At 40.4% G+C, this 24,819-nt stretch overlaps 1 protein-coding gene across 1 annotated transcript; it reads right to left on the reverse strand.

The window, feature by feature from the left end:
• Nucleotides 1-72: 72 nt before the first annotated feature.
• UBE2A_1 (Ubiquitin-conjugating enzyme E2 A) lies at nucleotides 73-2,526 on the reverse strand (the record flags this gene model as incomplete). Its single annotated transcript, XM_012944913.3, has 3 exons — nucleotides 2,498-2,526; nucleotides 2,324-2,455; nucleotides 73-570 (listed from the first exon to the last, which is right to left on the reverse strand). Exon 3 carries the CDS (start codon nucleotides 541-543, stop codon nucleotides 73-75), a length of 471 nt encoding a protein of 156 aa, XP_012800367.2. The 5' UTR covers nucleotides 544-570; nucleotides 2,324-2,455; nucleotides 2,498-2,526.
• Nucleotides 2,527-24,819: the final 22,293 nt, after the last annotated feature.

Here is a 24,819-nt window from a genome sequence, read left to right on the forward strand (position 1 = left end):
AAGAACTGGTACACTTCAGAAATTAATATTATTTACAAGTACATAAATCAAATGCTCAAATACAGTACTAAGTCAATCAACAGGTTCATCGTTTCGCCACGATTCCTCAACAATGGCTCGGACTTGTGTTTCATACTGGCGTCTGTCTTCTTCAAATAATTCTGCTGCTGTCGTATTTGCAGGAGAGTTGGGGTTCGGGTCCCCCAAAAGTGATTGTAATGATGTTAATATTGCTCCAATGTTATATGACGGAGACCACATGTTTTGCAATATATCCAAACATATACTACCATCACTATACACATTAGGATGAAACATTTTGGAAACGAATCGCACAATCGGTGGGACGTTAGGATAGTTCTCGGTGAACTCCATTGTTAGCCGAAATATACCGTCTGCGAATGCTGTGCCATCCGGCCCCAAAATAATTGCATGCCATTTCATTATGTTGTCATCAAGTGGAACAGCGTATACACCAGGAGGGGGATCAAGTTGAATTTTCTTGAAATCGTTCATAAGACGGCGTCTAGCCTTTGTAGACATTCTTACTCAGATGACCAGGTATTAAGACTAAAGAAAGCGAGAATTTTAGGAGTCTTTGTTTGAACGCAATATCACTATGTATTATGAATATCCGTTTTTAATGCAAAGATACACATTCGTTACTTTGAACAGAGCGGGAAATCGACTAGGCCCTTCCCCCTAGTGAGAATTCGGTCCTAAAACAGCGGGTTGGAATTTCATATCAGAAACTTACGAACGACAGCATGTTTTACTGTTAATGTACACTATTTCGAACAGAAAAGACATCTGCTGTACTGAGTGTTATTTTTGATTATTTATGCTATATAACCTTTTGGAAAATAAAAGCCATCGGGAGGATAAATCTTGTCAAACGAACACACCAAAAAACTATCTACCCATGATAAACTGATGAGAAATATAGTGACAATGATATATGGATACAGCTTACGATAGAAGTAGAGATGTTGGAAATTGATGAATATGACAAGGACGAAATCAAGGTTTTTATCTAATTGTTTTTGTGCCAAATCGATGTCTATTGAGTTATAATTGCAGCACTAAATCTGAAACAGACCGTTAGTGCAGCGAACTTACTGTAAGTCTAAACATAAATAAAAGCCAGGTGCTACGCACCGTCTTACTAAGAGTAGTTAAAATTTGGCCACAGTCAAGCTTTGCGTCTTAAGAATCATGAGTAAGACCCATACTATTTGTGATGGAGTTTTGTTCCCTGAGCTGGATGGTTTGGTCGTGGAGCTCTCGTCGTCCTTCTGAACGACAACAAAACTACCTGAAGTTTGTGCTGATGATGTCATTCAGAAGGACGGTGAAAGCTCCACGACCAAGCCATCCAGCTCAGAGAATAAAACTCCATCAAAATCATCGACCTGAGCTACAAATCTCCACCATCTCATACTATGTGTATATCAATCAGTGGGGTTTCCAAAAGACAGGACTTCGGCAGTTTCAGAAGTCGATTAAAAACAAAGCTTGGGATAAACCAGTGGGTTTCGAACAAATTTAAAAGTTGGGTAATTATAGAAATAATCCAGTGATCTACTGAGAATACAGAACACTTATATTGTCCTACATTTCCCTACACCTATTAACTTTATGACAGCCCTTAGGTAGCAAATCCATATGATAAAATACACATCCACCTACTGAAATGATAGGGAGTCATTAAAGAGACTCAGGCGATCATAATCAACGTAGAGCCTGATACAAAGATACCTCAGCCCAAGTAGCCAAGCTATGCCAACAAGATTAAATGTCCTTCAGGCACAAAAGTGCCCCAAGTGAAACAGAAATCTTGTTTACAACCAGTGTTATGCCAGTTCAGGATCATGTTAAATCACCGCATGGAGGTGAAAGGCATGGGATAATGATGTACTAACACAGAAACTACTGGCGTTCTATCCCAATGTTTTGCCACTTGCTTTGCTCATTACAAAGTGTTTTTCAAATCTTCACGAAGATTGCAAAAACTACATTTAGTTTGGGTTCATCCATTCATAAAAATTGTAGATACAAGTGAAAGCGAAGAGACACGCACTTATATTAAAAAGACAAATATATCAGGGTTTAAGCACTTTTAAGTAAGTTATCACACGAACGTAAAGATATTCTAGCACAGAGAATTGTATACAAAAATATATATGCATAGAGTCTGAGTGAATGTGTTGCTTCTACCTCTACATGTACGTAGTAGATTATTACAGATATGGATGCTAATATTTTGAACGATAAAAGTCTAATCAAAGTGAAAATGAGCATAAAATACACCAAAACAACCCACCGGCCAGTTTCTCATTCGTTACGGCTAAATGAAGGTCACAATTTTGTCGTTCGGCGCCTTTAAGTGTTTTTCAAATAGTTCAAATGGTCCTGGACGAAATAGAAGAAGCTTTCACCTAATCAGCTGCCGTATCTAGTAGCAGTTGTTCACCGATACCTTCATGTAGGAACCTACGTATATTTAATGATACAAATCTCTTCTCACCCCAACAGCATGTTTTCAGGAAGGGCTACTCTTGTATAAGCAACCTGCTGACTGCGGTGGACATATGGACAAGCATCCTCGATCGCAAGGGAAAGGTTGACATCATCTACCTAGATTTCTCAAAAGCTCTTGATAAGGTTGTTCATTTATGTCTTATCAATAAGCTCAAACGACTAGGTATCAGACCACCTCTAATCGATTGGTTTACTTTCGAACGGGAAGTTTAGTCCTAACGTGATTTGCATTTATCAAACTTTTGCTGTGTTCTTACGCAACAAAAGTACCATTTCTGTCCAAAAGAATCTATCCTGATCTAAACGTTCGGTAGATTACTTTTTTTTAGTTTCACCCAATTTAATAGTTAACTGGTTTTGCCTCAGCTTACTATTCGGTTTTTTTCACTTTTTCACGTAAAGACTAGTTCAGTTTATCTCATCCGTTCTATCCATTTTTTTCCGTTTTCAGTGTGTTTTTTAGTGTATTTTTAACGGTCTTAGGCTTTTGCTAGCATCTACAACACAGTTTACGTCAATACAGTCATGAAAAATTTATGCTAACGACCTGGATGCCGTTTTGCTGTCACATCTAGCATGCAGTGCGACAACTGCAAAGGTTGGTTCCACGAAGCGTGCACAGATCTCACAGCAACTGCTTACAACAGACTCAGCAAGTCGGATCACAAGTGGGAATGTGTTACGTGCAGCACGGATGCTGCAGTCTTGCTGAGTAATATCATTGTCCTACTGACAGGTCTGCAGAGTAAGTTGTCTGCAAACTTGGGAAAATACAGTCAAAAAATGGGTAGACAAACAAGAAAGCGCATGAAAAACGAGAACAGGAATGTCGACAGGTCTAACAACGACAGAGCATTCAACAGCATTAATGACGACACACTGAAACTTAGCATCATGATTACGACGACGGTACTCGACTCCATCAGCAAACTTGGGTCTCACAGCTCAAGGTCCTTGAACGCGACAGTGGTTCCCAAAAAATCTGTAGATGATTGGATCGATGTCAAAAGAGCTAAAAAGGGCCAGGCGTCACAGTCTAAGTTGAACATCCCAGCTGTTGAACGGAAGTCAACTGGTGATATGGTCGCACAGTCCACCCCCAAGATTGTCCGTCCGGTCATCAAAGAGCGAAGGATTCATAAACGTGCTTCGACCCCCAAACAACAAGGTGCTAAAACTGAACGCACTGGAAAACCTGGGACGACAATAACGGTTCGTGATGACTCTCTCATAGTCATGAACTTCAAAGACAATCCTGACCTCCCTCTCAGTTTGCGGGAAAAAATGATAGGATGCTCTGGGGAGAATTGAACAAGAAACTTAGACTTCCAAGAATAGAGCCTTTGACAGTCACACGGCTCACTCGGGGAAAGGAACCTAAGCATCAAAGTCACCCGAGGCTACTTCGTGTAACACTTAAGAATGCTACCGACGTAGAGGATGTCTTACTAGCGAGTCATTTACTGAAATCAGATGGGATTGTAAGAATACTACCTGACATACCGTATTCTGAGCGCAATCTCATCCGGAACATCCCCAAAGAATCTCGCGATCAGTTTTTCCGCGGGAGGAATATAATTGTGCAAGGTATACCGGAAAATACGGACCCTACTCAATCAAAAACTGACATCAGGGAATGGAAATTCATCAAACAGTCCTTGAGGCTCAAACACATACTGACTCAGCATGTGCCGAGACTGGCCAAGAAGGATGGTGATTCTAGACCCCGTCTAATGAAGACAACCCTCCCATCTTCCCATATGGCGGCTGCAACTCTGGAAGCATTTCGTGCCAACAGACGTCGACTGCCACCTGAAATCCACATGCACCCGGATAGGCCATACGAAGCTAGGACCAAACACAAAGGCAAGTTGGAACTGATCATTCCACGTGTGGACTGTCTAGACGATAAAAAACGTGTAAAGGACAGGGCCTACCACCTCGGCAAACCTCATACAGGTGGGCTACCTGTTCATTCACGTAAGGCTCATACAGACAAACAGGAAGAAGCTCATGCGTTTCAAATTAAAAGCATAAACTGCTTATATATGAACGCCGCGAGTCTACCAAACAAATTGGATGAACTACGTGAACTTAGCAATGCTAATAAGGCCCATCTGATAGGAATATCTGAAACTTGAATATCTTCTCAGTTCTCGGACCATGAGTTAGCATTACTAGAGATGTCTTTGTTCCGCAACGACAGAAAATCAGGAATTGGGGGCGGAGTAGCCATATACATAAGTTCTTGCTTGGAGGTGCACCAAGTTCACAACCTCGAGTTTAACAATCGTGAGGAATCCATATGGTGCTCTGTAAGATTGTCTAGTACTTCGAGGTGACTTATCAGAGTCATTTACAGGAGGCTAACTGCCGACATCGAGTACGATAGTCGTGCGCTGGAAGGACTATCCCGCTCTACTCGTCTCGGTTTCACACACATCCTGGTTCTAGGGGACTTTAATCTCCCTAGAGTCAACTTCACGGAACACACGTATACTGGAGGCGACAACTCAATTGAAGCTCGGTTCTTCAACTTCATCGATGACTTGGGATTGTTCGAAAATGTGAGGTCGGCAACTCATTGGAGAAACAGTCAGACACCCTCGCGCTAAAACTGTGTATTCACAAACGAAGAATTTCTAGTTGACAACCTCTCAATCCTGGCTCCCCTGGGAAAAAGAGATCATGCTGTCATAGCCTTCGGTTTCGCCAGCAAAACTAAGCTAAGATACCCCACCAATAACTTGCGTTGGAATTTTAAACGGTTAAATGTGTCAGCTCTATACGACTATCTACAATAGGTGGTTTGGGATGTTCACCTCCAACTCGATGTGGACGGTCATTGGGACTTCTTACTGCACACGCTCTTATGTGCTACAAACCATTCAGTCCCTCAAACAGTTCCCAAAAGCTGCAAACCACCTACAATAATAAAGAACCGTACCCTTCGCCTGCTAAGCCGCAAAAGGCACTGTTGGGCGGAATACAAACGAACTGACAACGACGGAGCTTACGGGGAATATAAAAATATCAGGAACATATGCACGAAGGCTATAAGAGAAGATATTCTTCAGTATCGGACAAAGCTTATGGACAAGTCTGCCTCCAATACTAAAAGCTTATTCCGTTATGCAGCCTCTCTTCGTCAAGCCAAAACTGGAGTTTCCCAACTTGTAGATTTTAACGGCCCGACCTACAGCGATGGCGACGCCACTAACCTTCTGGCTGAAGATTACTCCCAGACATTTCAACCGACCGACATTAATTTTACTGATGACAGTTTCGTTTGCAATTTCACAGAACTTTTCGAGGTGAACCCAAGCGCTGACTTGGTGTTCCGGAAGCTGCGGCACTTAAGATTAAACACTTCTTCTGGCCTGGACATGGTCCATTCCGCCATACTGAGGGAAGCAGCCTCAATCTTGGCAACGCCGCTTAGCGTGATGTTCTCACACTCGCTAAGCCGAGGAAAACTACCGGAAAATTGGAATTTGGCTCGACGCAGAAAACCTTCAAGTTACCGACCGGTGGCTCTTCTCTCCATACCCTCAAAAGTCATGGAGTCTTTGATATGCGATGGTATAAATGACTATTTACTGTCCTTAAATTTCTGCTCACCCCAATAACATGATTTTGGGTAGGGTTACTCTTGTATCACCAACCTGCTGACTGTGGTGGACAGATGTACAAGGATCCTTGATCACAAGGAGAAGGTTGATATCATCTACCTAGATTTCTCAAAAGCTTTTGATGAGGTTAATCATACATGTCTTATCAATAAGCTGATACGATTGGGTATCAGACCACCTCAAATCGATTGGCTCACTTCATACCTGAAAAATCGACACTTTAAGGTCAGGGTTAAGTTCACTTTATCTCAGGCTATGGAATGTCCTAGTGGGGTCCCCCAGGGCTCAGTACTAGGGCCTCTTCTCTTCTTGATCTACATAAATGATCGTCCTCAACAGGTAACGTCAGACTTATTACTTTTTGCCGACAACGTCAAACTTTGGAGAGAGATACGCAACCAAGACGGTATACAGGCACTTCACGAGGATCTGACTCGACTTCAAAGTTGGGCATACGATAACGGATTTACCTTTAACACTTCAAAGTGTAAAGTAGTCTATCTGAGACATGTCGCAGACTACAGTTATAACTTAGGCACCTCTTCTCTAGTAGTATCTCAAGTCGAAAAAGATTTAGGAGTCCTGGTGCCCTACGATTTAAAGTCTTACGCTAACTGTGACAAAAATGCCTTCCGAGCAAACCTTGCACTGGTAACATTGAAGCGCATTTTTGGCCAGTTTGACGGAAGAACTTTCCATATAATCTTCAATAGTTTTATCCGTCCCCATTTAGAGTGCGGAAACATAGTATTTCCCCCCTCATTCCAAAAGGATAAGAACACCCTGAAGCGTATCCAACGGCGAGCCACGAAATCAGTTCGAGAACTCAAATGTAAATCTTATGGAGAGCGCCTCCATTCACTAGACCTTTACCCATTAGAGTATAGACGTCTTAGAGGTGGCCTTCTGATGGCTTATAGTATCCTTAACACTTCTGGACATTTTCTTAAACACCTACTTAAGCTTAGTCCCAATACTAACCTAACAGGTAACACCCAGAAACTGGAGGCACAACATAGCAAAACGGAATGTAGACATTACTTCTATTCCTTAAGGGTTGTCAAATGCTGGAACTCACTGCCGGTCGAGCTAGTCCAAGCGACTTCTCAGGAGTCCTTCAAGAGGCAACTTGACCTATTCTTAAGGACCAAGAACAGCATCATACTATGATTTACCAAGTTCTTTTTCCTCTCTTATTGTTAACATACCTAGGTTCCTGCCTGGAGGATTTAGTGATCCCCTGCTACTAGACACGGAAGCCTGTTAGGCGAAAGCTTCTTCTATTCCGTCCACAACCATTTGAAGCATTTGAACTTATAGCGCGGTATAACGCGAGGCGATGACCACAGGGAAAATGTTACAACTACGGCAAAGGACAGTGGTTTGAGTATTGAATTGTGAAGTTGAATTTTTTTACTTATGTTTACTGTTGAAGTAACATCAGAACGTTTTAGAACTCCTAATATACGCCTTTCACAAATGATAGGTTCCTGCAGCTTTACATCAATAAATTAAATTAAGGCTGATGATACCAAGAATCTGTCAAACTGTATGACATTGATTGGGCGCCTAATACCTGCGACATGTCATTAATGTATCATTAATATTATTCATGGAGGATTGTTTTCCTTAATGGATCTTCTCAACCGGTCGTCTATTAGGCCTTGATAGTGTTGCTGTAAATAAAGCCCCAAAATAAATAGTTCTCTCACAAATGTCAGCCAGCTTAGACCAATTGCTTCTCGATATATTAATAACCTTCCAGGCATAACCTCGAACCCTTCCTTCTTTATCTTTGAATTTGACTGAGTTGGTATCCCTCAATTATGAAGGTGTTAGGTGTTATAGCAGTAAATAAATCCTCAAAATCAGTAGCTCTGTAAGTCTTCGACACTGGATACTGATCATATTATTTTAGTGGGCTGACCTAGCTGAAGGCGCTCGGCCATGCATCCGCACCAGATCACAAGTGGGAACACCGTGCTCAACATCCCCTGCAATCGATAGCCAGCCTACATCAGTCGATCCTCGATATATTGATAACCTATCACATATATTTCTGAACCTCTTCGCTTCTGTCTTTTGATTTCACTTGTTGAATACGATTCATATTAGGTGCTACTGGTTAAGGCGTTGTCAGACTACGAATACCTGTGGCATCTTCAGCGTAAAGGCGTTTTCGAACTTCGAATTCTTATGACGTCTTCAGTAGTGAGCTCGCCGTTATCTGGTACACCAAACTGTGGACTGTGTATCTGTTCCCTGTTGAAACATTGTATATCACTTAGTAATTTTTATTTTCACATATTGTGATATTGTTTTCATATTTTCGAAAATTTTTCTCGCGTATCGTTATGCTTGTATTCATCATGACGGAATAGACTCCTAAGTTATGTGAGATTAAGACCCTTTCGCCTTCCACATTTGAGCTGATGCAATTATGGCCTAACAGTATCGAAGCGTGGTTCTGCTATGCGATTCCGACACCTGATGGAGTTCTCTGTAGCCTTCTCGGTGTAGCCCCGTCTAACATACAGTGCCATCACATTAACATATTCCTCACACAAGCTCTGGTCACAGATGAGCCTGTTTCTTTAGGAATTTTATATACTCATCGCTTGTTTTCTACTATTATGTAGGCTTTGTTGGTGACTCCAGTGCAAAGCTATTTGGTAATGCCCGTTCACTAACTGTACAGATTTGGACATAGCATCCAAGACTTTGTAATCTTCAACCGACATGGGCTCACAGTGATTCGAGTCTTCTTCAAAGTCCATCCTAAATAACTGTTTTATTCTAGCTTGTAGTGCATTTTTAGACGATAGATAATTTATGATAACCATATTCCTCGTGCTCTCACTGATAGGTCCAAACAACGTCCATACTTAAGGAGTTTTTATGGCGTATGGTTCGATAGATTTTCCCACTCTTTTCTTTTTTATCTCATGTGCTTCATGCACATTGCACCCTGTCAGTACTTTGACGTCTTCGTTGTAAACCCTTGGGAGGGTCACACCGCAGATGTGAGACCACGATGTCATCTAAGATGTCATTTTTACCACCCTACGTGACATAGGTAGTAACTCAACTGTACACACCTTTGGAATTCTAAGTGATGAAGAAGAATCTAAGAAGAAAACTTCTGATTCAACCACTTTACAATTAAATATGGACTGGCTATCCTGTGTCTTCATTAAAAGCGTCTTGGACTCTCCCTCTTAACCCAACCTTCTAACTAGATCTGTATTAAGCGAAGCATCTGAGCCACCGTCTAAGAAAGCACAAGTCTGTACCTCCCTTTCTCCATTTTTTACCAATACAGGCACTATTGAATGTGCTACTTGTCCCTGTACACGCTTAGCACTTCCGTCCGTACAAAGTTGGGTATTAATGTGGACATTGCTATTACTATCTCTATGCTCTTCCCTCTTCTTGTGTAACAAGGTATGGTGTCTCTAGCCACATTCCTCGACGGCACATGACCACGGTGCTCGACAGTTCCTTGCTATGTGGTTTGCCTTCAGACAGACATTATACAACTTCTTTGATACAAACTCTATTCTTTCATTAACATTCTTACCTCTAAACTCTTTACATTAGTCTGGGTGGTTCCCAGTATATAATAGACATTACGCTTTACGATAGCCTGCTTCTGGTTCGAGCAATGCGCAATTGTAGCCTTATGTTCACCATCACAAAACTGAATCAAATAATTTAACCCAGATCGACTTACAACACCATCGAGGCAGTTTATGAAATTCTGTATGAAACTCGAATAGTTCATGGCGTTCACATCAAACTTTATGATCTTTGTCTTTGATGGGTCAAAAGCCTTATATATCATTGTTATCCAGTCCTTTCCAGGTGGAACATCAACTGCATGCGAGGCAGATGTAAACTTGTACGACATAACCTTGTCATCAACAACTTGATTATGATGTTCTCTTCCCTTTTGACGTGATCGTTCTAACGCAATTTCACTTTCTATCTGAGCTAAACACACTTTAGCTAATTCTTACTCTAGCAAGAGATCCATTCGGTAGCTATTTCTACCGAATTGGTCATCACTATGAGTTTCTGAATAGTAGAGAGACAATTCAGGAATCTGATCAGTTTTATGAATCTCCGTAGATATTTAAAGGTACTCAATGCATGGATTTTTGATTAAAATACTGGTCGAAACTTTTTAGGATTTAATTTGTCCTACAGATATACTACTAGAACCGTAAACGCGATACTGACGAGCACAGAGTCTATGTGAAAGCTATAGTCAGAACAGGGACAACTTGGCTTTAAAGTTTATCTGTTTCTAAACGTGGAAACAATTAGATTGGTACAATAATTTAAGGAATTGTAGTCATTAAATAAAACACACAAACGTATCGAACAGTATTACGCGTCTTATCGAAATGAATAAAAATTATGAGTCGCGCTAATAAAATAGGATAATAATGTTCTTCAGCCGGCAGGTCACATGCAATAGGGGTAGTCTACAACACATCAGGCTAGATAAACGTGGTGGGAGCCTAAGCACCTATTTGATTAGTTAGTTATAGGCATAACCAACACTTCGACATATCGATAGCATTTCGAATATAACTTCGAACCCCTTCATTTCCGTCTTATGATGTGACTGGGTTGGTATCCTTCAATAATCAAGGTGTTACATATAAAGGCGTTTTCAAACTCCAAATACCTGTAGCATCTTTGAATTCATTGTTAAAATTTGAGCGACCCATAGAGATATGGGATATTAAAATATGACGATTTGGTATTTCGTCGGGTCAACCCTGAACCGCTTATCTTAATTCTTTCTTCAATTTGTATCAGGTTTGTTATAAATTTATGCAAAGTCACCTCTCTAGAGCTTTTCCAATTGGGTAAAGAAAAACTGAAGAGTGCTGACTGCGAAGAGACGTATGTAAAAAAAGTTTCTTCTTTCATCATATGAGGCAGCCGTTAGCTTATGTGCAAACTACGAGTTTAATTTGTGCTTGGATACTGGCTCGCTTCCGACGCTTGCATTTTAACTGTAAAAGAATACGAAAGCAGTACGGATATATTTCGTGCCTCTAGGTAACCCTCGTGCTATTGATAGAAGAAACCAGACAAGTGGTGAATAGGTCTTTATTTAGATTTTCGCACAGTCACAGTGGAGCGTGGGATTATTTGTTCAGACAAACAAAGCCTCTCATCATTCAATATAAGGTAATAGGAAATATAACGCCTATGCAAAATAAGGAAGTGAATGAATACTTGAATTATACCGTTTTTGACGTAAGCTTGGTTGTTTGAGGTCAACTCTTAACCAACCAACCGAAGCTGTTACATATACACTAAACAGGGTGGTTACACAATAATTACCTACCTATACTTTAGACGTCCTGTGTAAGTATCAATTAATGACAATTATTTTTGATCTGGTTGTCGATTACTGTCAATTATTTGTGTTGCTACTGACAGTTTGGCGACCAACCAATTAGTTTTGGCCACAACTTTCTGGTCAGATGTACGTAGTGTCCATACTTCAGTATTGATCGGTTACATTTTTTGTAGGGTAACCCGTGGGGTCAATTTTAAGAAACGTTGTGAATAAACCAACTTTAAGGTTCAAATGAATTTCCTAAGATGCAACTGCAGAATAGTTTAATCACGACATGAACATTTTTCCGTTTGATTCTGGCCAGTATTTGATTTAGTAGTTTTAAAGACTATCAGTAAAAGATTTTATTCGTTTTCGGCTGATTGGGTTCACATCTTCCCGCAATGTAATTGTGTGGGCCCATAATCAACTCCCACCCTTTAATGGATACAGATATTCAGTGAGTTTAAAGCTTGTTGATAGGATCTGAAAGAGCCATATATCAAAATTGTATGCGTATCTGCATATTTGCCGCATACCTGTCTCAGTGTTAACTTCGCCAAGGAGTGTTGAGAAGTTTCGGGCATTTTCTCGTGGATAATACATACGAGACCGCCATTTCATGCTCTTACTCAACTCGGTTTTTCCATCTGGAAGTTTAAGATGGGTTACAGAAGCATGTTCTTCAAAGATATATGTAAAGATAGCTTTAGATCATCGAATTTAGTGGAATCATACTCTCGTTTGAGGCACTCGCTAACTAAATGAATGGGATAGTACAGAGAAACACCAGATGTTACACGATTGAACACTGAGGAAAAGGCAGCACTTATTCTTCAGTTCGACAGGTTCTAATAGGACGTACACTCAATTGAATCCCTGGACGAGATTCGGTAAGTATCCTAGTTTTCCTTTAGACTAAGTTGATTAAATGGCTCTCTGTTAGCTAAAGATAAATATCGGTCACCAAATATGTTCAAGTGTCCGTGGCGTTAAAAATAAATTTCCTTCTTAACTACACTTCTTTATTTCGTCGAGTGGCACGAGAGACCATGACCGCTAACTGGCGCCCATGTTATACTGAAATTCCCGATTACACTTTGATCAAAACATAAATATTTGGTACATTCTCAAATCCCGATCAAATATGCTTCTATTTTTGTTTCCAGATTGCAAAATATGAAAATATTGTTCTGTATAATGATCGTGATGATAGATTTTGTAAAAAACATTCAGTATTTGGGTCAGAATACAAGGGAACAAACGGAAGGCAAGATAGAACTCAAAAGTTTCGGGCCCAAATCGCAAAGAAACCAAGTTTAGAGCTCGGGTAAGACAAACATAAGTAAAATCAATTATAAGGGGTGATATTCACAAAATAATTTTGTGGTTGCCAAACGATTAATATAAATACTCCAGGTATTGATAACCGAGGGGTGCTGCATGTTTCCTCAATAAGTCAACCGAAGAATTTAGAAAAGAACATAAGAATCCAAAAGTGTCACTCTGGACTCATGTCAATGATACAAGTGGAAAACGCTGTCAGTGTTGGGATAGGGGTGACAATGTCGTTTCCAGTTTGCAGGAGATTCGCTTGACCGCGTTAACTGGTGATTCGCGTGAATGATTGTGTCGCCAGACCACCAACTGAACTGGACAGGTTTCAAATCGTCGAGTAGTTGAACAGCCAATTGATGTATCGAAATCGTCTGTTAGATAGCAGCAAAGAGGAAACAATGCTTCATGAAATAAGGTTGAATAATCACAATAGTTCGGATGTGTTATAACGTTATATCAATATAAAATCGTATTTACGTATACTGACAGTTGCACTGGACGTTCGTTTGGGTATTATTAGTGTAACAGTAGGATGTGTGAATAGAAACATATACGAAGACTATGGTGGGGTTCGTGAATAATTTCAGAGGTCATATAGATATTCTCCAAATCCGCATTTCATGTGAATAAATCGAGTTCGGAATTGAAATTATTTTCGTGTAATAAGGAAGTCAAGCCATGATTTACCATGTGAAATAGCAACAAATACAAAACGTATAGTAAACATTAGTAGAAATGGTAGCCACCAATGTAACCAAAGTTTCGTAAAACGCTGATGCATTAAGTGGCATATTACTTACGACGAGGTGTTTAGTTAGTACATGGAACAAGATTGCTCATGTACATGTAATACATTTTTCCACAGTATATCATCGTACCAATAATAAATGTTCACGATTTCGACAGAATATATGACTATTCTACGTGAAAGTAACTACGAAATGTTATTAGGCATCATAAATGTAGTACGAAATTATCTAATGCAGCTATGAAACTCACCTGGGTTACTCTCGCTTTAAAGTAATGAAAATTTGAAGTCGACAGTATTTCGGATCCAGACTATATACGAGGTACTGTTGGTTAAATTCTTGGATCAAAACAGCGTTGTAGACTGAAGTTGTATAAGTTCAGAATTAACTTAAGCCAAATACATAACACTGCCTGAGGAACAGTCAAAACGAGAAATTCATAGTTCCCACTCAATGTAAATTTCTAGCATCCGTATCCTCTGTTTGACCATGTAACTCAGCAATTACAAATTAACAGACAGTGGTCAAGTAAGTAAAATATTCTAGTAGACAGTTTTTGATGGAAAATAAATGATAGTGATTAGGCAGCAAGATGAATTTATAATCGAGAGTCGAACTTGCCTTGCTTATACAAAAGGATAAGTTGCAAATGGATGTGCACTAGTGTTGCCTTGTGGCTATACTTACGAGTGGTTGATATTTTAACAGGCATATTACTCAGGAACATTTACATGCTGGTAATGCTTGTTAAAGAACCACAATAGCCGATTGTGATCGTAGTTGACTGGTTAGTTGTATCGATTAAACTAATTATTCAGGTTTAAATACCAATTATCATTGATATCAAGCAACTAATGTTCACAGTAATTGATTAACATAGGCAACGATAAAAATAAAAAAATAAGCATAGAATGTAATGACAAAGATTATAATTATATTTGAGTTGCTCACTAGTGTAGATCACCAATGTAGATGGTCTATGTCAAATGATTGAGGGCCTACTGGAGTTAGATGGGAATGGTGTGACAAACCAGCTAACTTCAAAGTCACACTTCGCTGTCAGCATCTAACATGGATTATCCCTTCGACGTATCGAAGTACTATGGTTGCTTTGAAGACCGTATAACACAAAGGACGTTATCATGGAAATATATTGGTAAGGATGAGTACAGTGAAGATATTGAGACCACCACCGCATAGGCTAGTCCATAGCGTACAATCAGCTGATGCGCTTGGTTGTCCTTGACCCTGACAAGGATCGACAATCTGTTCGATATTGGGAAGCTCAACTGCTGGATGATTTCTCTAGTGCTAAGAGACATCGCACTGGCCCAACAACGTGATAATAGCCAGCAGGTACTATGAGATGCAAGTGACGATCAGTGTTACTTGTTAGCCAACCCAATCCTTTTGCACGAAAGTTCTAAGGAAACTACACAGGAAGATGGACTCTTAAAGTACTTACTTGCTCACGCCTGTTACTTCTCTTGTAGGAGCTTGAGCCGCCCATTAGCACACTCCACCCAACCCTGTCCTGGGCAGTGATTCCCAGCTCTTTACGGTTGTCATTCATTCTTTACATATCTGCTTCTATTTCCCAAAGTAATGTATTCTTTGGCCTTACTTTTTTCCGCTTCACTTCAGGATTCCGAGTTAGGGCTTGGTTCGTGATGCAGTTTGCTGATTTACGTAATGTACGTCCTATCGATTTACATCGAGGTTTTCCTAATTTCCCATTCAGCTGGAAGCTGGTTAGTTCTCTACCACAGTAGTCTGTTTCTAGTGGAATCCGACCAACAGACATTGAGTATCTTGAGTAGACAATGATTTAGAAATATTACTACATCTTTGATGATGGTTGTGGTAGCTCTCCAAGTTCCAGGTCCGTACAGTAGAATTGTCTTGACGTTCGTACTGAAGATTTTGGCGTTAATATTTGTTGATAGTTTTTGTAACTTCCATATGTTCTCCGACCGTTAGAATGCTATTGTTGTTTTGTCAATCCTTACCTTTAAGTCTGCATCAGATCCTTCTTGTTCATCGATGACGCTGTCCAGATACGTGAATGATTCCGCATCTTCCAGAGTTTCCCCATCAAGTGTGATTGGTTTGGTGTTCTCTGTGTTATATTTAAGGAGCTTGCTTTTCCTTTGTGTATGTCGAGGCCTACTGATGCAGAGGCTGCTGATACACTAGTTATCTTTATCTGCATTTGTTGTTGTGCATGGGATATCAGGGCCAGGCCATCTGCGAAGTCCAAATAGTCTAATTGACTCCGAGCTGTCCATTGTATTCCGTGTTTCCTGTCAGATGTGGAGATCTTCATAATCCAGTCAACTACCAGAAGAAAGATAAAGGGCGAGGGTGAGCGGCGTTGTTTTACACTGTCCTCCACTTGCATTGCGTCTGTCAGCTGTCCTCCATGCACCATTTTGCACTATAGTCCGTCATCTGAACTCCGAATGATATTGAAGATCTCATTCACACCATGGTAACGATGAGCTTTCCACAACGTTCTCTGATCAACACGGTTGAACGCCTTCTCACAGTCAATGAAGTTGATGTATGGTGACGAGTTCCACTGTTTCAAATTTCCTCCTCTTAAAGCTTTTTCCGATGTCGTTGCTCGATCTTTCACGTATTTCTGTTTGTCAGTCCCAATGTTCCTCTTCATTTGCTTGTTTGCCTTGCTGTATTCATCTTGTGCCTCGGATTTCTGTGCTCTTGTTCGACTGTTGTTGATTGCTGTCTTCTTGTTCTACCTGTCTTGAATCTTGTCTAGGGTTTCGATAGAGATCCATTCTTTATGATGACGTTTGTTGCAGCCCAGCACCTCCGAGCACGTTGAGGTTAATCCTTCTTTGATCCATTCCAGTTATCCTCCATAGTAGTTGCTTCTTCTTTCAGTAGATTCTGTAAGGGTTGGAACCTGTTGTTGGGAGCTATCTTGAATTCGTTGAGCTTGTCAGTATCTCGAAGGAAGGCCATATTGAACCTCTGTAATTCTGTTTCCCCAGTTGCCCAGTGCTTCTTTAGCTTTAGTTTCACCCTGGCAACCACAAGCTAGTGGCGATCTGAAGGTATGTAAGTTCCTCTCCTGGTTCGCACATCTTCCATTGTTCTACTACATTCTCTATTGATACAAATATGATCTGCTTATTCGTGGTGTAATCTGGTGAAACCATAATTTTTAAAATGTATTTGAATCATCGTATGAACTAGGAATCCCAGAATTAACGCAATTGAATCAACAATTACGACACAAGCACGAACGAATGTATTGTATTTGGAATTCGAAATCGAGCATTCAACAAGTACAAAAGAATCATTAGTTAATTCAAACACCACATCCGCCACGGCTTAAATTGGAATATAATTGTCTGTAATAGGTTGTACGTCTTCTTCTTAAGTTCATCCTGAGTCTGTCCGACATTGTATTTGATAAAACTTTGTATTATCTGGGTCCTGAAATTGTATACAATCAGCATGTCAATTTTGCGATGTAATCATTAATATCAAGAATTCGAACCATAGATTTTTCAACACTATCCTCCACCACGAAATAATGTTGGATCTTTATGTCCCCATGTTATGAATAATGTGGCTTCATTTAAAACATATTTCTCAACTTGATTAGAGTATACATTGGAAGTGGATTTGTGATAAGGATGAACAGCAGTTGATATGAAATCATCCGGATTGTAATCAAAATGGAGGTCATTTAGTACTCGTGCTTCACATTGAACACGTTTCCCACAAGAAACAAATGCATCATGAGAACAAATAATATTTGGTATGACATCAAGCTTTGACTCTTCTGAAATAGTTTCCTCGAATTTATTAAGAATGTCATTGTAGAGTAAAGGATCATTAGAAAAATCGGCATCCGTCAAAACTACGTCAGGTTTTCGATCATAATTTAACTGAACGCATTGCGTTTGTAAGCCTGTTCGTGTAGGAGGTTAGATCCATGTTCATTGAAGAGGATGAAGGATCCACGAATTCTCCTGGAAGTCGAAGTGTCGTTCCATAAACCAGTTGAGCCGCAGTGTATCCAATGTCAGCTTTCACTGCATTGCGGATACCTAGTAAGACAAGTGGAAGAGCGTCGGTCCACTGTGAAACCTTTGCAGCTGATAGTGAAGCTTTTAGTTGTCGGTGAAAACGTTCTACCAACCCGTTTGCTTGTGGATGGTAGGCGGTCGTTCGGAAGCGAGTGATTCCCAAAAGTGTGGTCAGACGACGGAAAAGTTCAGATTCAAACTGACGTCCGCGGTCTGTAGTGATGGTTGAAGGGCAGCCGAAGTTTGCTACCCATCGTTCGACGAATGTGCGGGCCACTGTTTCAGCAGTGATGTCCTTGATAGGTACTGCTTCTGGCCATCGAGTGAAACGGTCTACGCAGGTTAAGAGGTAAGAGTATCCATTTGAATCTGGTAAAGGTCCTACCAAATCCAGATGAACATGGTCGAAACAAGCATCGGGAGTTTTAAATGAGCCTAAGGGACATTTATCGTGTCTGATAACCTTAGATTTTTGGCAGCTTACACAGGAGCGTGCCCACTCCCTCACGTCTTTATTCATTCCAGGCCAGCAAAACCTTTCTGCTATAAGCTTGATGGTTGCACGAACACCTGGATGAGAAAGTTTGTGCAATGTGTTGAAGACATTGCGTCGATAATGTTTCGGCACGATTGGGCGATCCCTACCTGTAGATGTGTCACAAAGTAAGGTTTCCTTACCTGTTCCCATCTATTTGATGCGTAGTTTAAGTGTTGTGGACGATAACTCGTGCTGAAGATCACTGTCTTCTTTTTGAAGCTCGGCGAGTTTAAGAAGGTCGATGCCTTGGAAACTGTTCAAGAAAGTTATGCGAGACAAGGCGTCTGCAACTACATTGTTTGCTCCAGAGATGTGTTGAATACCCGAAGTAAACTGCGAAATGTAGTCCAGTTGTCGAGACTCACGGAGAGAGTACTTGTCTGAAGGAGAGCTTAGCGAGAAAGTGAGCGGTTTATGATCCGTGAAAAGAGTGAATTCACGGCCTTCGATATAGTGTTGGAAATGCCGTACAGCACAATACATAGCTAGGAGTTCCCTACCGAATGTGCTGTACCTAGATTCGGTGTCTAGCAACCTTCTAGAGAAAAATGCCAAGGGTTGCCAGGAGTTGTTAACCCATTGTTGTAAGACGCCACCGATTGCCGAGTCCGATGCGTCTACTGCGATACTAATGGGTGCTTCGGTGTCCTGATGTGCGAGCATTGTTGCTTTAGCAATCAGTTCCTTAACTGTGGAGAATGCTTTTCGTGCGGTGTCGTCCAAATTGATGGATTTCGCATTTCCACGAAGTTGGTCGGTCAGAGGTTTCATAAGTAATGCGCATTTCGGTATGAAACGTCGATAGAAACTTACGAGGCCGTTAAACGTGCGTAATTGCTTGACGGTGGTCGGTTCTGGGTAATCCAGAATGGCCGCCACTTTGGTTCTAAGGGGTCGGATACCTTGAGCATCGATAGTGTGTCCCAGAAAGTCTAATGAGTCGGTTCCAAATTGGCATTTCTGAACGTTTACAGTAATGCCATGTTTTTGTAATCGTTCGAAAACAAGATCCAGATGCTTGAGATGTGTTTCTCTGTCCGGACTTGCGATTAGACAGTCATCAACATACGCGTGTACGAAGTTGAGACCTCGAAAAACGTCGTCTATGAATCTTTGGAATGTTTGAGCAGCGTTTCTTAGACCGAAGGACATTCGCAAAAATTCATAGAGTCCGAAGGGAGTTATGATAGCTGTTTTCGGTATGTCGTCAGTAGCCATGGGGATTTGGTTATACGCTTTAACCAAGTCGATTTTCGAAAAGACAGTTTTACCTTTCAAGGTAGCTGTCAAATCGTGAATGTGAGGCAACGGGTAACGATCGGGAATGGTTTTCGCGTTCAATCGCCGATAGTCACCAGTTGGACGCCAATCGTTGCTGTCCTTTTTAGGGACCATGTGCAACGGAGATGCATATGGGCTACTTGACGGTCGTATGATCCCTAAGTCTATCATATGGTCGAATTCGTTTTTCGCCAACCTTAGCTTTTCGGGAGCTAGTCGTCGTGCTTTAGAAAATACAGGTGGTCCTGTAGTCGTGATGTGATGTGTAACGTTGCTGGTTACACATGGTAATTTCGGTTGGGTTTGTTGTATCCCAGGATACTTATCGAGAAGTGGCTGATAGAGTGGGTCTATCATATGTTTAATTGTGACTGGGGATAATTTGCAACCAGTAAAAGAAGTTACGCAAACGGATAAATTAGTGTTTCCGTCTACTAGCCTCCGTTTGCGCGTGTCAATGATCAGATTATGGTGTTGTAGAAGGTCCATACCAATGATTGGCATAGAAACATCGGCAACAACGAAGATCCAGTGAATGGGTTTGCGTAAACCCACGTTAAGGTAAACGTACCTTTTGCCATACGTAGCGATCGGTTTTCCGTTTGCCGCCTGTAAGTTAAAAGCCGATTCGTGTGGTCGGTCGTTAGAATTCGCTGGGAAAACGCTAACTTCTGCGCCAGTGTCGACGAGGTAGCGAACTCTCGTTGTCGCATCTGTGACGAATAACAGACGGCTTTGTTCGCCGGCTACGGTTGCCGTTAACGCGTGCCGGCTTGGAAGTTTCCCGAATTGCTTTTCGAATCAGTCGGTTTCGTGTTGGGAAAATTGCAGGGTTTTCTGCAATTTCTGGAAAACTTTACATACTGGTTATGATACCAGCACCAGTCGTGGTTATCTGTCTCTCGTGGTCTAGAGACAGATCGCTTACGCGACATGCTTCTACGTGGTGTGCGCGATCTCTTACGGTCGGTACGAAGACTAAGATAACGCGTGAGTGTGTGACAATTCGGTTATATCGTTCTGAGTCGTTTGAGGTTTTTCTTTGACTGAAAATACCTCGGTAGTAGTTTTCGTAATTTCTAAAATGCGGTCGGCTGATGCAGCTAGTTCGTCTAAGGCGTTGTTCTGAAACGAGACCAGAACTGCTTGCACCTGTTGGGGAAGTTTTGACAAGAAGAGTTGTTTGAATAGACCTTCGTCGAAAGTTCTTGGGCCTATTACCTCTCTCATCCGTTGCAACATGTCCGTCGCAGAACCGTGTTGCAGGTCGATGTTATTGAAGAGTTGATCTAACCTTTGTCGATCGGTTAGGTCTCCTCGTTTAAGAATCGAGCGTTTTAGGATTTCGTAAGGATCGGAAACATCACTAGTAAACATACTAGGTGTTACGTACCTGTTGAATTCGCGCGGTAGTGCCTTGACTACTGCGAGGAATTGTGCACGTGTGTCGATCACGCTGTGCTCGGAGAAGTCGGCTTCTGCGTAGCAAAACCAGGCTTCGATGTTGTCGGGCCAGAAAGGAATCAGTTGAAACGAAGGCGGGGACAAAGTCTTAAGCTTGAGTACTTTAGGTGTCTGTTCAGTCATGATGAAATATGAAGTACGATAATGAACGAGGGGAAAAGATATATATATCCAAGAAAAAACACGAAAAAAAAATCACAGTGTTTAAAAAAAAAATAAATAAGGCAATGATATATAAAAATCCCAAAATGGAACAGACTCACAGTTGCAATAAGGTGTACCAGATCACGTCGGTCTCACCAATGATGATGTCACAGGTATTCAGTGTTTGACAACGCTTTTACCAGTAACACCTAATATATTTCGTTCCCACCCAGAGAAATCAAAAGACAGAGTCGAGGAGATCGGAAGAGTATATTTGGCGATGACCAATATATCGGAATTCTCTGATCTAATCTGGCTAGCGATTGCGGTTGATGTTGAGCACGGCGTTACCACACGTGATCTGGTGCGGATGCCTGACCGAGCGCCTTCAGCTAGATGAGTCCACTAAAACATATGGTCAGCATCCAATGTCGAAAACTTACAGAGCTATTTATTTTGGGGATTTATTTACCGCTACAATTTAAAACATATTTCTCAACTTGATTAGAGTATACATTGGAAGTGGATTTGTGATAAGGATAAACAGCAGTTGATATGAAATCATCCGGATTGTAATCAAAATGGAGGTCATTTAGTACTCGTGCTTCACATTGAACACGTTTCCCACAAGAAACAAATGCATCATGAGAACAAATAATATTTGGTATGACATCAAGCTTTGACTCTTCTGAAATAGTTTCCTCGAATTTATTAAGAATGTCGTTGTAGAGTAAAGGATCATTAGAAAAATCGGCATCCGTCAAAACTACGTCAGGTTTTTCGTGCCTTAAAGTAACCCTCGTGCTATTGATAGAAGAAACCAGACAAGTAGTGTATAGGTCTTTATTTCGATCTTCTCACAGTCACAGTGGAGCGTGGGATTATCTGTTCAGACAAACAAAGGCTCTCAACATTCAATATAAGATAATAGGGAATATAACGCTTATACAAAACAAGGAAGTGAATGAATACTTGAACAATACTGTTTTGGCATATGCTTGGTTGTTTGGGGTCAACTCTTAACCAACCAACCTAAGCTGTTACATTAGCTTCCCCCTAGAATCGACTTCCGTAGGAACGTCGGTTCGATTAACCTAAGTATCGAAAACACCTTAGTTCTATTTCTCATCCCAAGGAAAAATTATCAACTCGCTCACTGTTTGACTTACAATCAGTGACGACTGACGCTGTCAACAATAGTCCATGGATGTCTCTTCTTTACTAGCTTGTCATCTTATTTTGTAGCATGTGATTTCTTCTACAACTATCGCCGACGGTTTGCTGCGTGCTTTCAAGATAAAGTGTGAGAATGTGGAATAAGAATATCTGAGGAAGTGCCGCGAGCGGGCTACCCAACACCATGTTGGTTAGGTACGATTTTTCCGTGCTCAGACCGGCTATCAGGTGTTTACTCACCTGCCTCTTTAGTCGCCCTCAAGTAAAAAGTAAAGAAGAATCTACTTCAAAGGTAATGGTGAAAATCAAGCAAACCTGAAGAACTGCTCCACTGTCTGCATACAATAATAAGATACAAAATGGAAATACATAAATGTAATTGATAATTGTTCGGTTTCACGTAAGTGCTTGGTCTCCAGAACGGATTGGTATTCTGGAAGAGAATAGACATAGTGTAGATATCTTGTGCACGAAAAACCATGAAAACAAAAAAAATACTCTTTTGTAATGCATATATGTAAAAGGGTGAACTTGCTAGAAGTTGGATTCTTTAACAAAATCGATCAAACGCGTGACCTTGAGCCTGTGATGGCCGCCTTTTACAACTAGGCGCGTAACCAAGGGTGCATCAGAATACTCCACAAAACGGATAAGAATATATGGTTAAGAAGCAAAAAATAATTGTGTAGAGTATGCGGATCAAGTACAGTTGTGTCAAATACCCTTTTCTGGTTTGATTTAGGTAGGCATGATATACTGAAGCAATATTTCGTCAATTCATCCAAGTAACGAATTGGTTTGCACCTCAGAAGTGTGTAAGTCCTATTACTCATTAGTATTATGAGTGATTAATTGGTGTAAGGAAATATTGAAGTCACTTCCTCCGTGGTCTGATGTGGTTGAACGGCTGAGCACGCGGTCTAGCATTCAGGAGGGCAGAGGTTCGAGTGCGTGTGGGGCCTGTGTTTTTGTTCACCAGACCCACCTTCAATACGATGTTTGTTGCCCGTAAGTCGCGCACATATGAGAGAAAAAATGACGAGAGGACAGATTGATATATCAAGGTGCCATATTGGAAAAGTATAAGTTCTTTGTTTACATGAATATTATTACTATAGAAAAAAAAATTCAAGTTTAGTAAATTTCCATTTTACGTTATATTTAAACCAAAGAATATATATATATGTATATATATATCAGTTATTGACATAAAATGTCTTTTTTATAACGCTAATGTTAAGTTCCAGGACTTTGTATGGGCCACTAATAATAATTGGTTTAACGTTAGCATAGTCGTGATATTCATATTGTCGGTTCAATGTTATGATTACTAAAAAGTTCCCTTATAAGTTGTTTAAAATTAGGTATGTGGAATCAATGCGGCTGACATAGTAACCTTACAGTAACGCACTGTACTATATCTTCACGGTTATTGATTCTTAAATGTCAGAAATTTAAAAAAAAGAATATTGCCAATAAAGATGGGTTATATGATCACACTAAAAAGCATGCTGCAGGGAAACTGGTTAAGTCATTACGTAAGTTTCCTAAACATGAAAAAAAAATGACGAGAACTTTATTAAGTACTTGACCATGGTTTAATCCAAAATGTTTTGTCTAGAAAACTACTTATTAATAGTAGTATTAATCGTATCAAGCTACTAAACATATCCTCAACCGAAAACTTTTAGAAGTAGTTCATATGGTATATATGTATAGCCAGTCTACGTGAAAAATGTATATAAATATATAAGAAGTACAGCCAACATAGTTAATTAACCAGAAAAAGAAATTATAAAACTCGCCTGGGTTGCTTTTTGAATTCGTTGTATTTGCCAGTGTTAGTTGTATGAGTTTAATTAAAATCCTCAGCCTTCGTTTCGGAATACCTAGCTTATGTGTCCAGTATTTTAAAAAAAATATTTAACACAACACGTATATATCAAAGGTAAAAGGTCTGGGGAGTTGTAGGTGAGGCGGAATGAGGAAAAAAAAATATTTTTAAGTAGATGCAGGGTGTGATTAGCTGCGTGGTTAGATTTTATCCTGCAGCCGAAACTGTCAACATCCTTGACTGACTAATTGGATGTGCCCAGCGAACCGTTTTAGTCATTTGTAAAGATTTATTATCTTTACATTTCGATTCCGTAATGGATTTGTCAGTTAAACGATCTAACAACACGTATGGTGGTTCATGATCTAGATAAGCCGGCTTTAGCCTATCAATACTTACTGTGTCGATGTTTCCATGTTTTTCTATCACGAAATATTTAGATTTTCTTGAGACGACTTTGAAAGGACCTTCAAATGGAGGACTGAGTGGTGCTTTTATTTTGTCACATCTTATCCAGACGTGCGTGCAATTGCTTAGGTCTTTAGGTATATATACGGCGCGCGATTGTCCACGAGTATTAATCGGCTTAATTTTAGACATGTGGTTCCGTAGTTGGTCTACATAATTTTCTAAATTAAGTTTTTGACTGTTAGTATTAGGGTTAATAAATTCACCTGGTAGTCTCAGAGTTGTTCC

This window comes from Schistosoma haematobium, chromosome 1 (assembly GCF_000699445.3).
Source record: "Schistosoma haematobium chromosome 1, whole genome shotgun sequence".
Classification (NCBI taxonomy): Eukaryota; Metazoa; Platyhelminthes; class Trematoda; order Strigeidida; family Schistosomatidae; genus Schistosoma; species Schistosoma haematobium.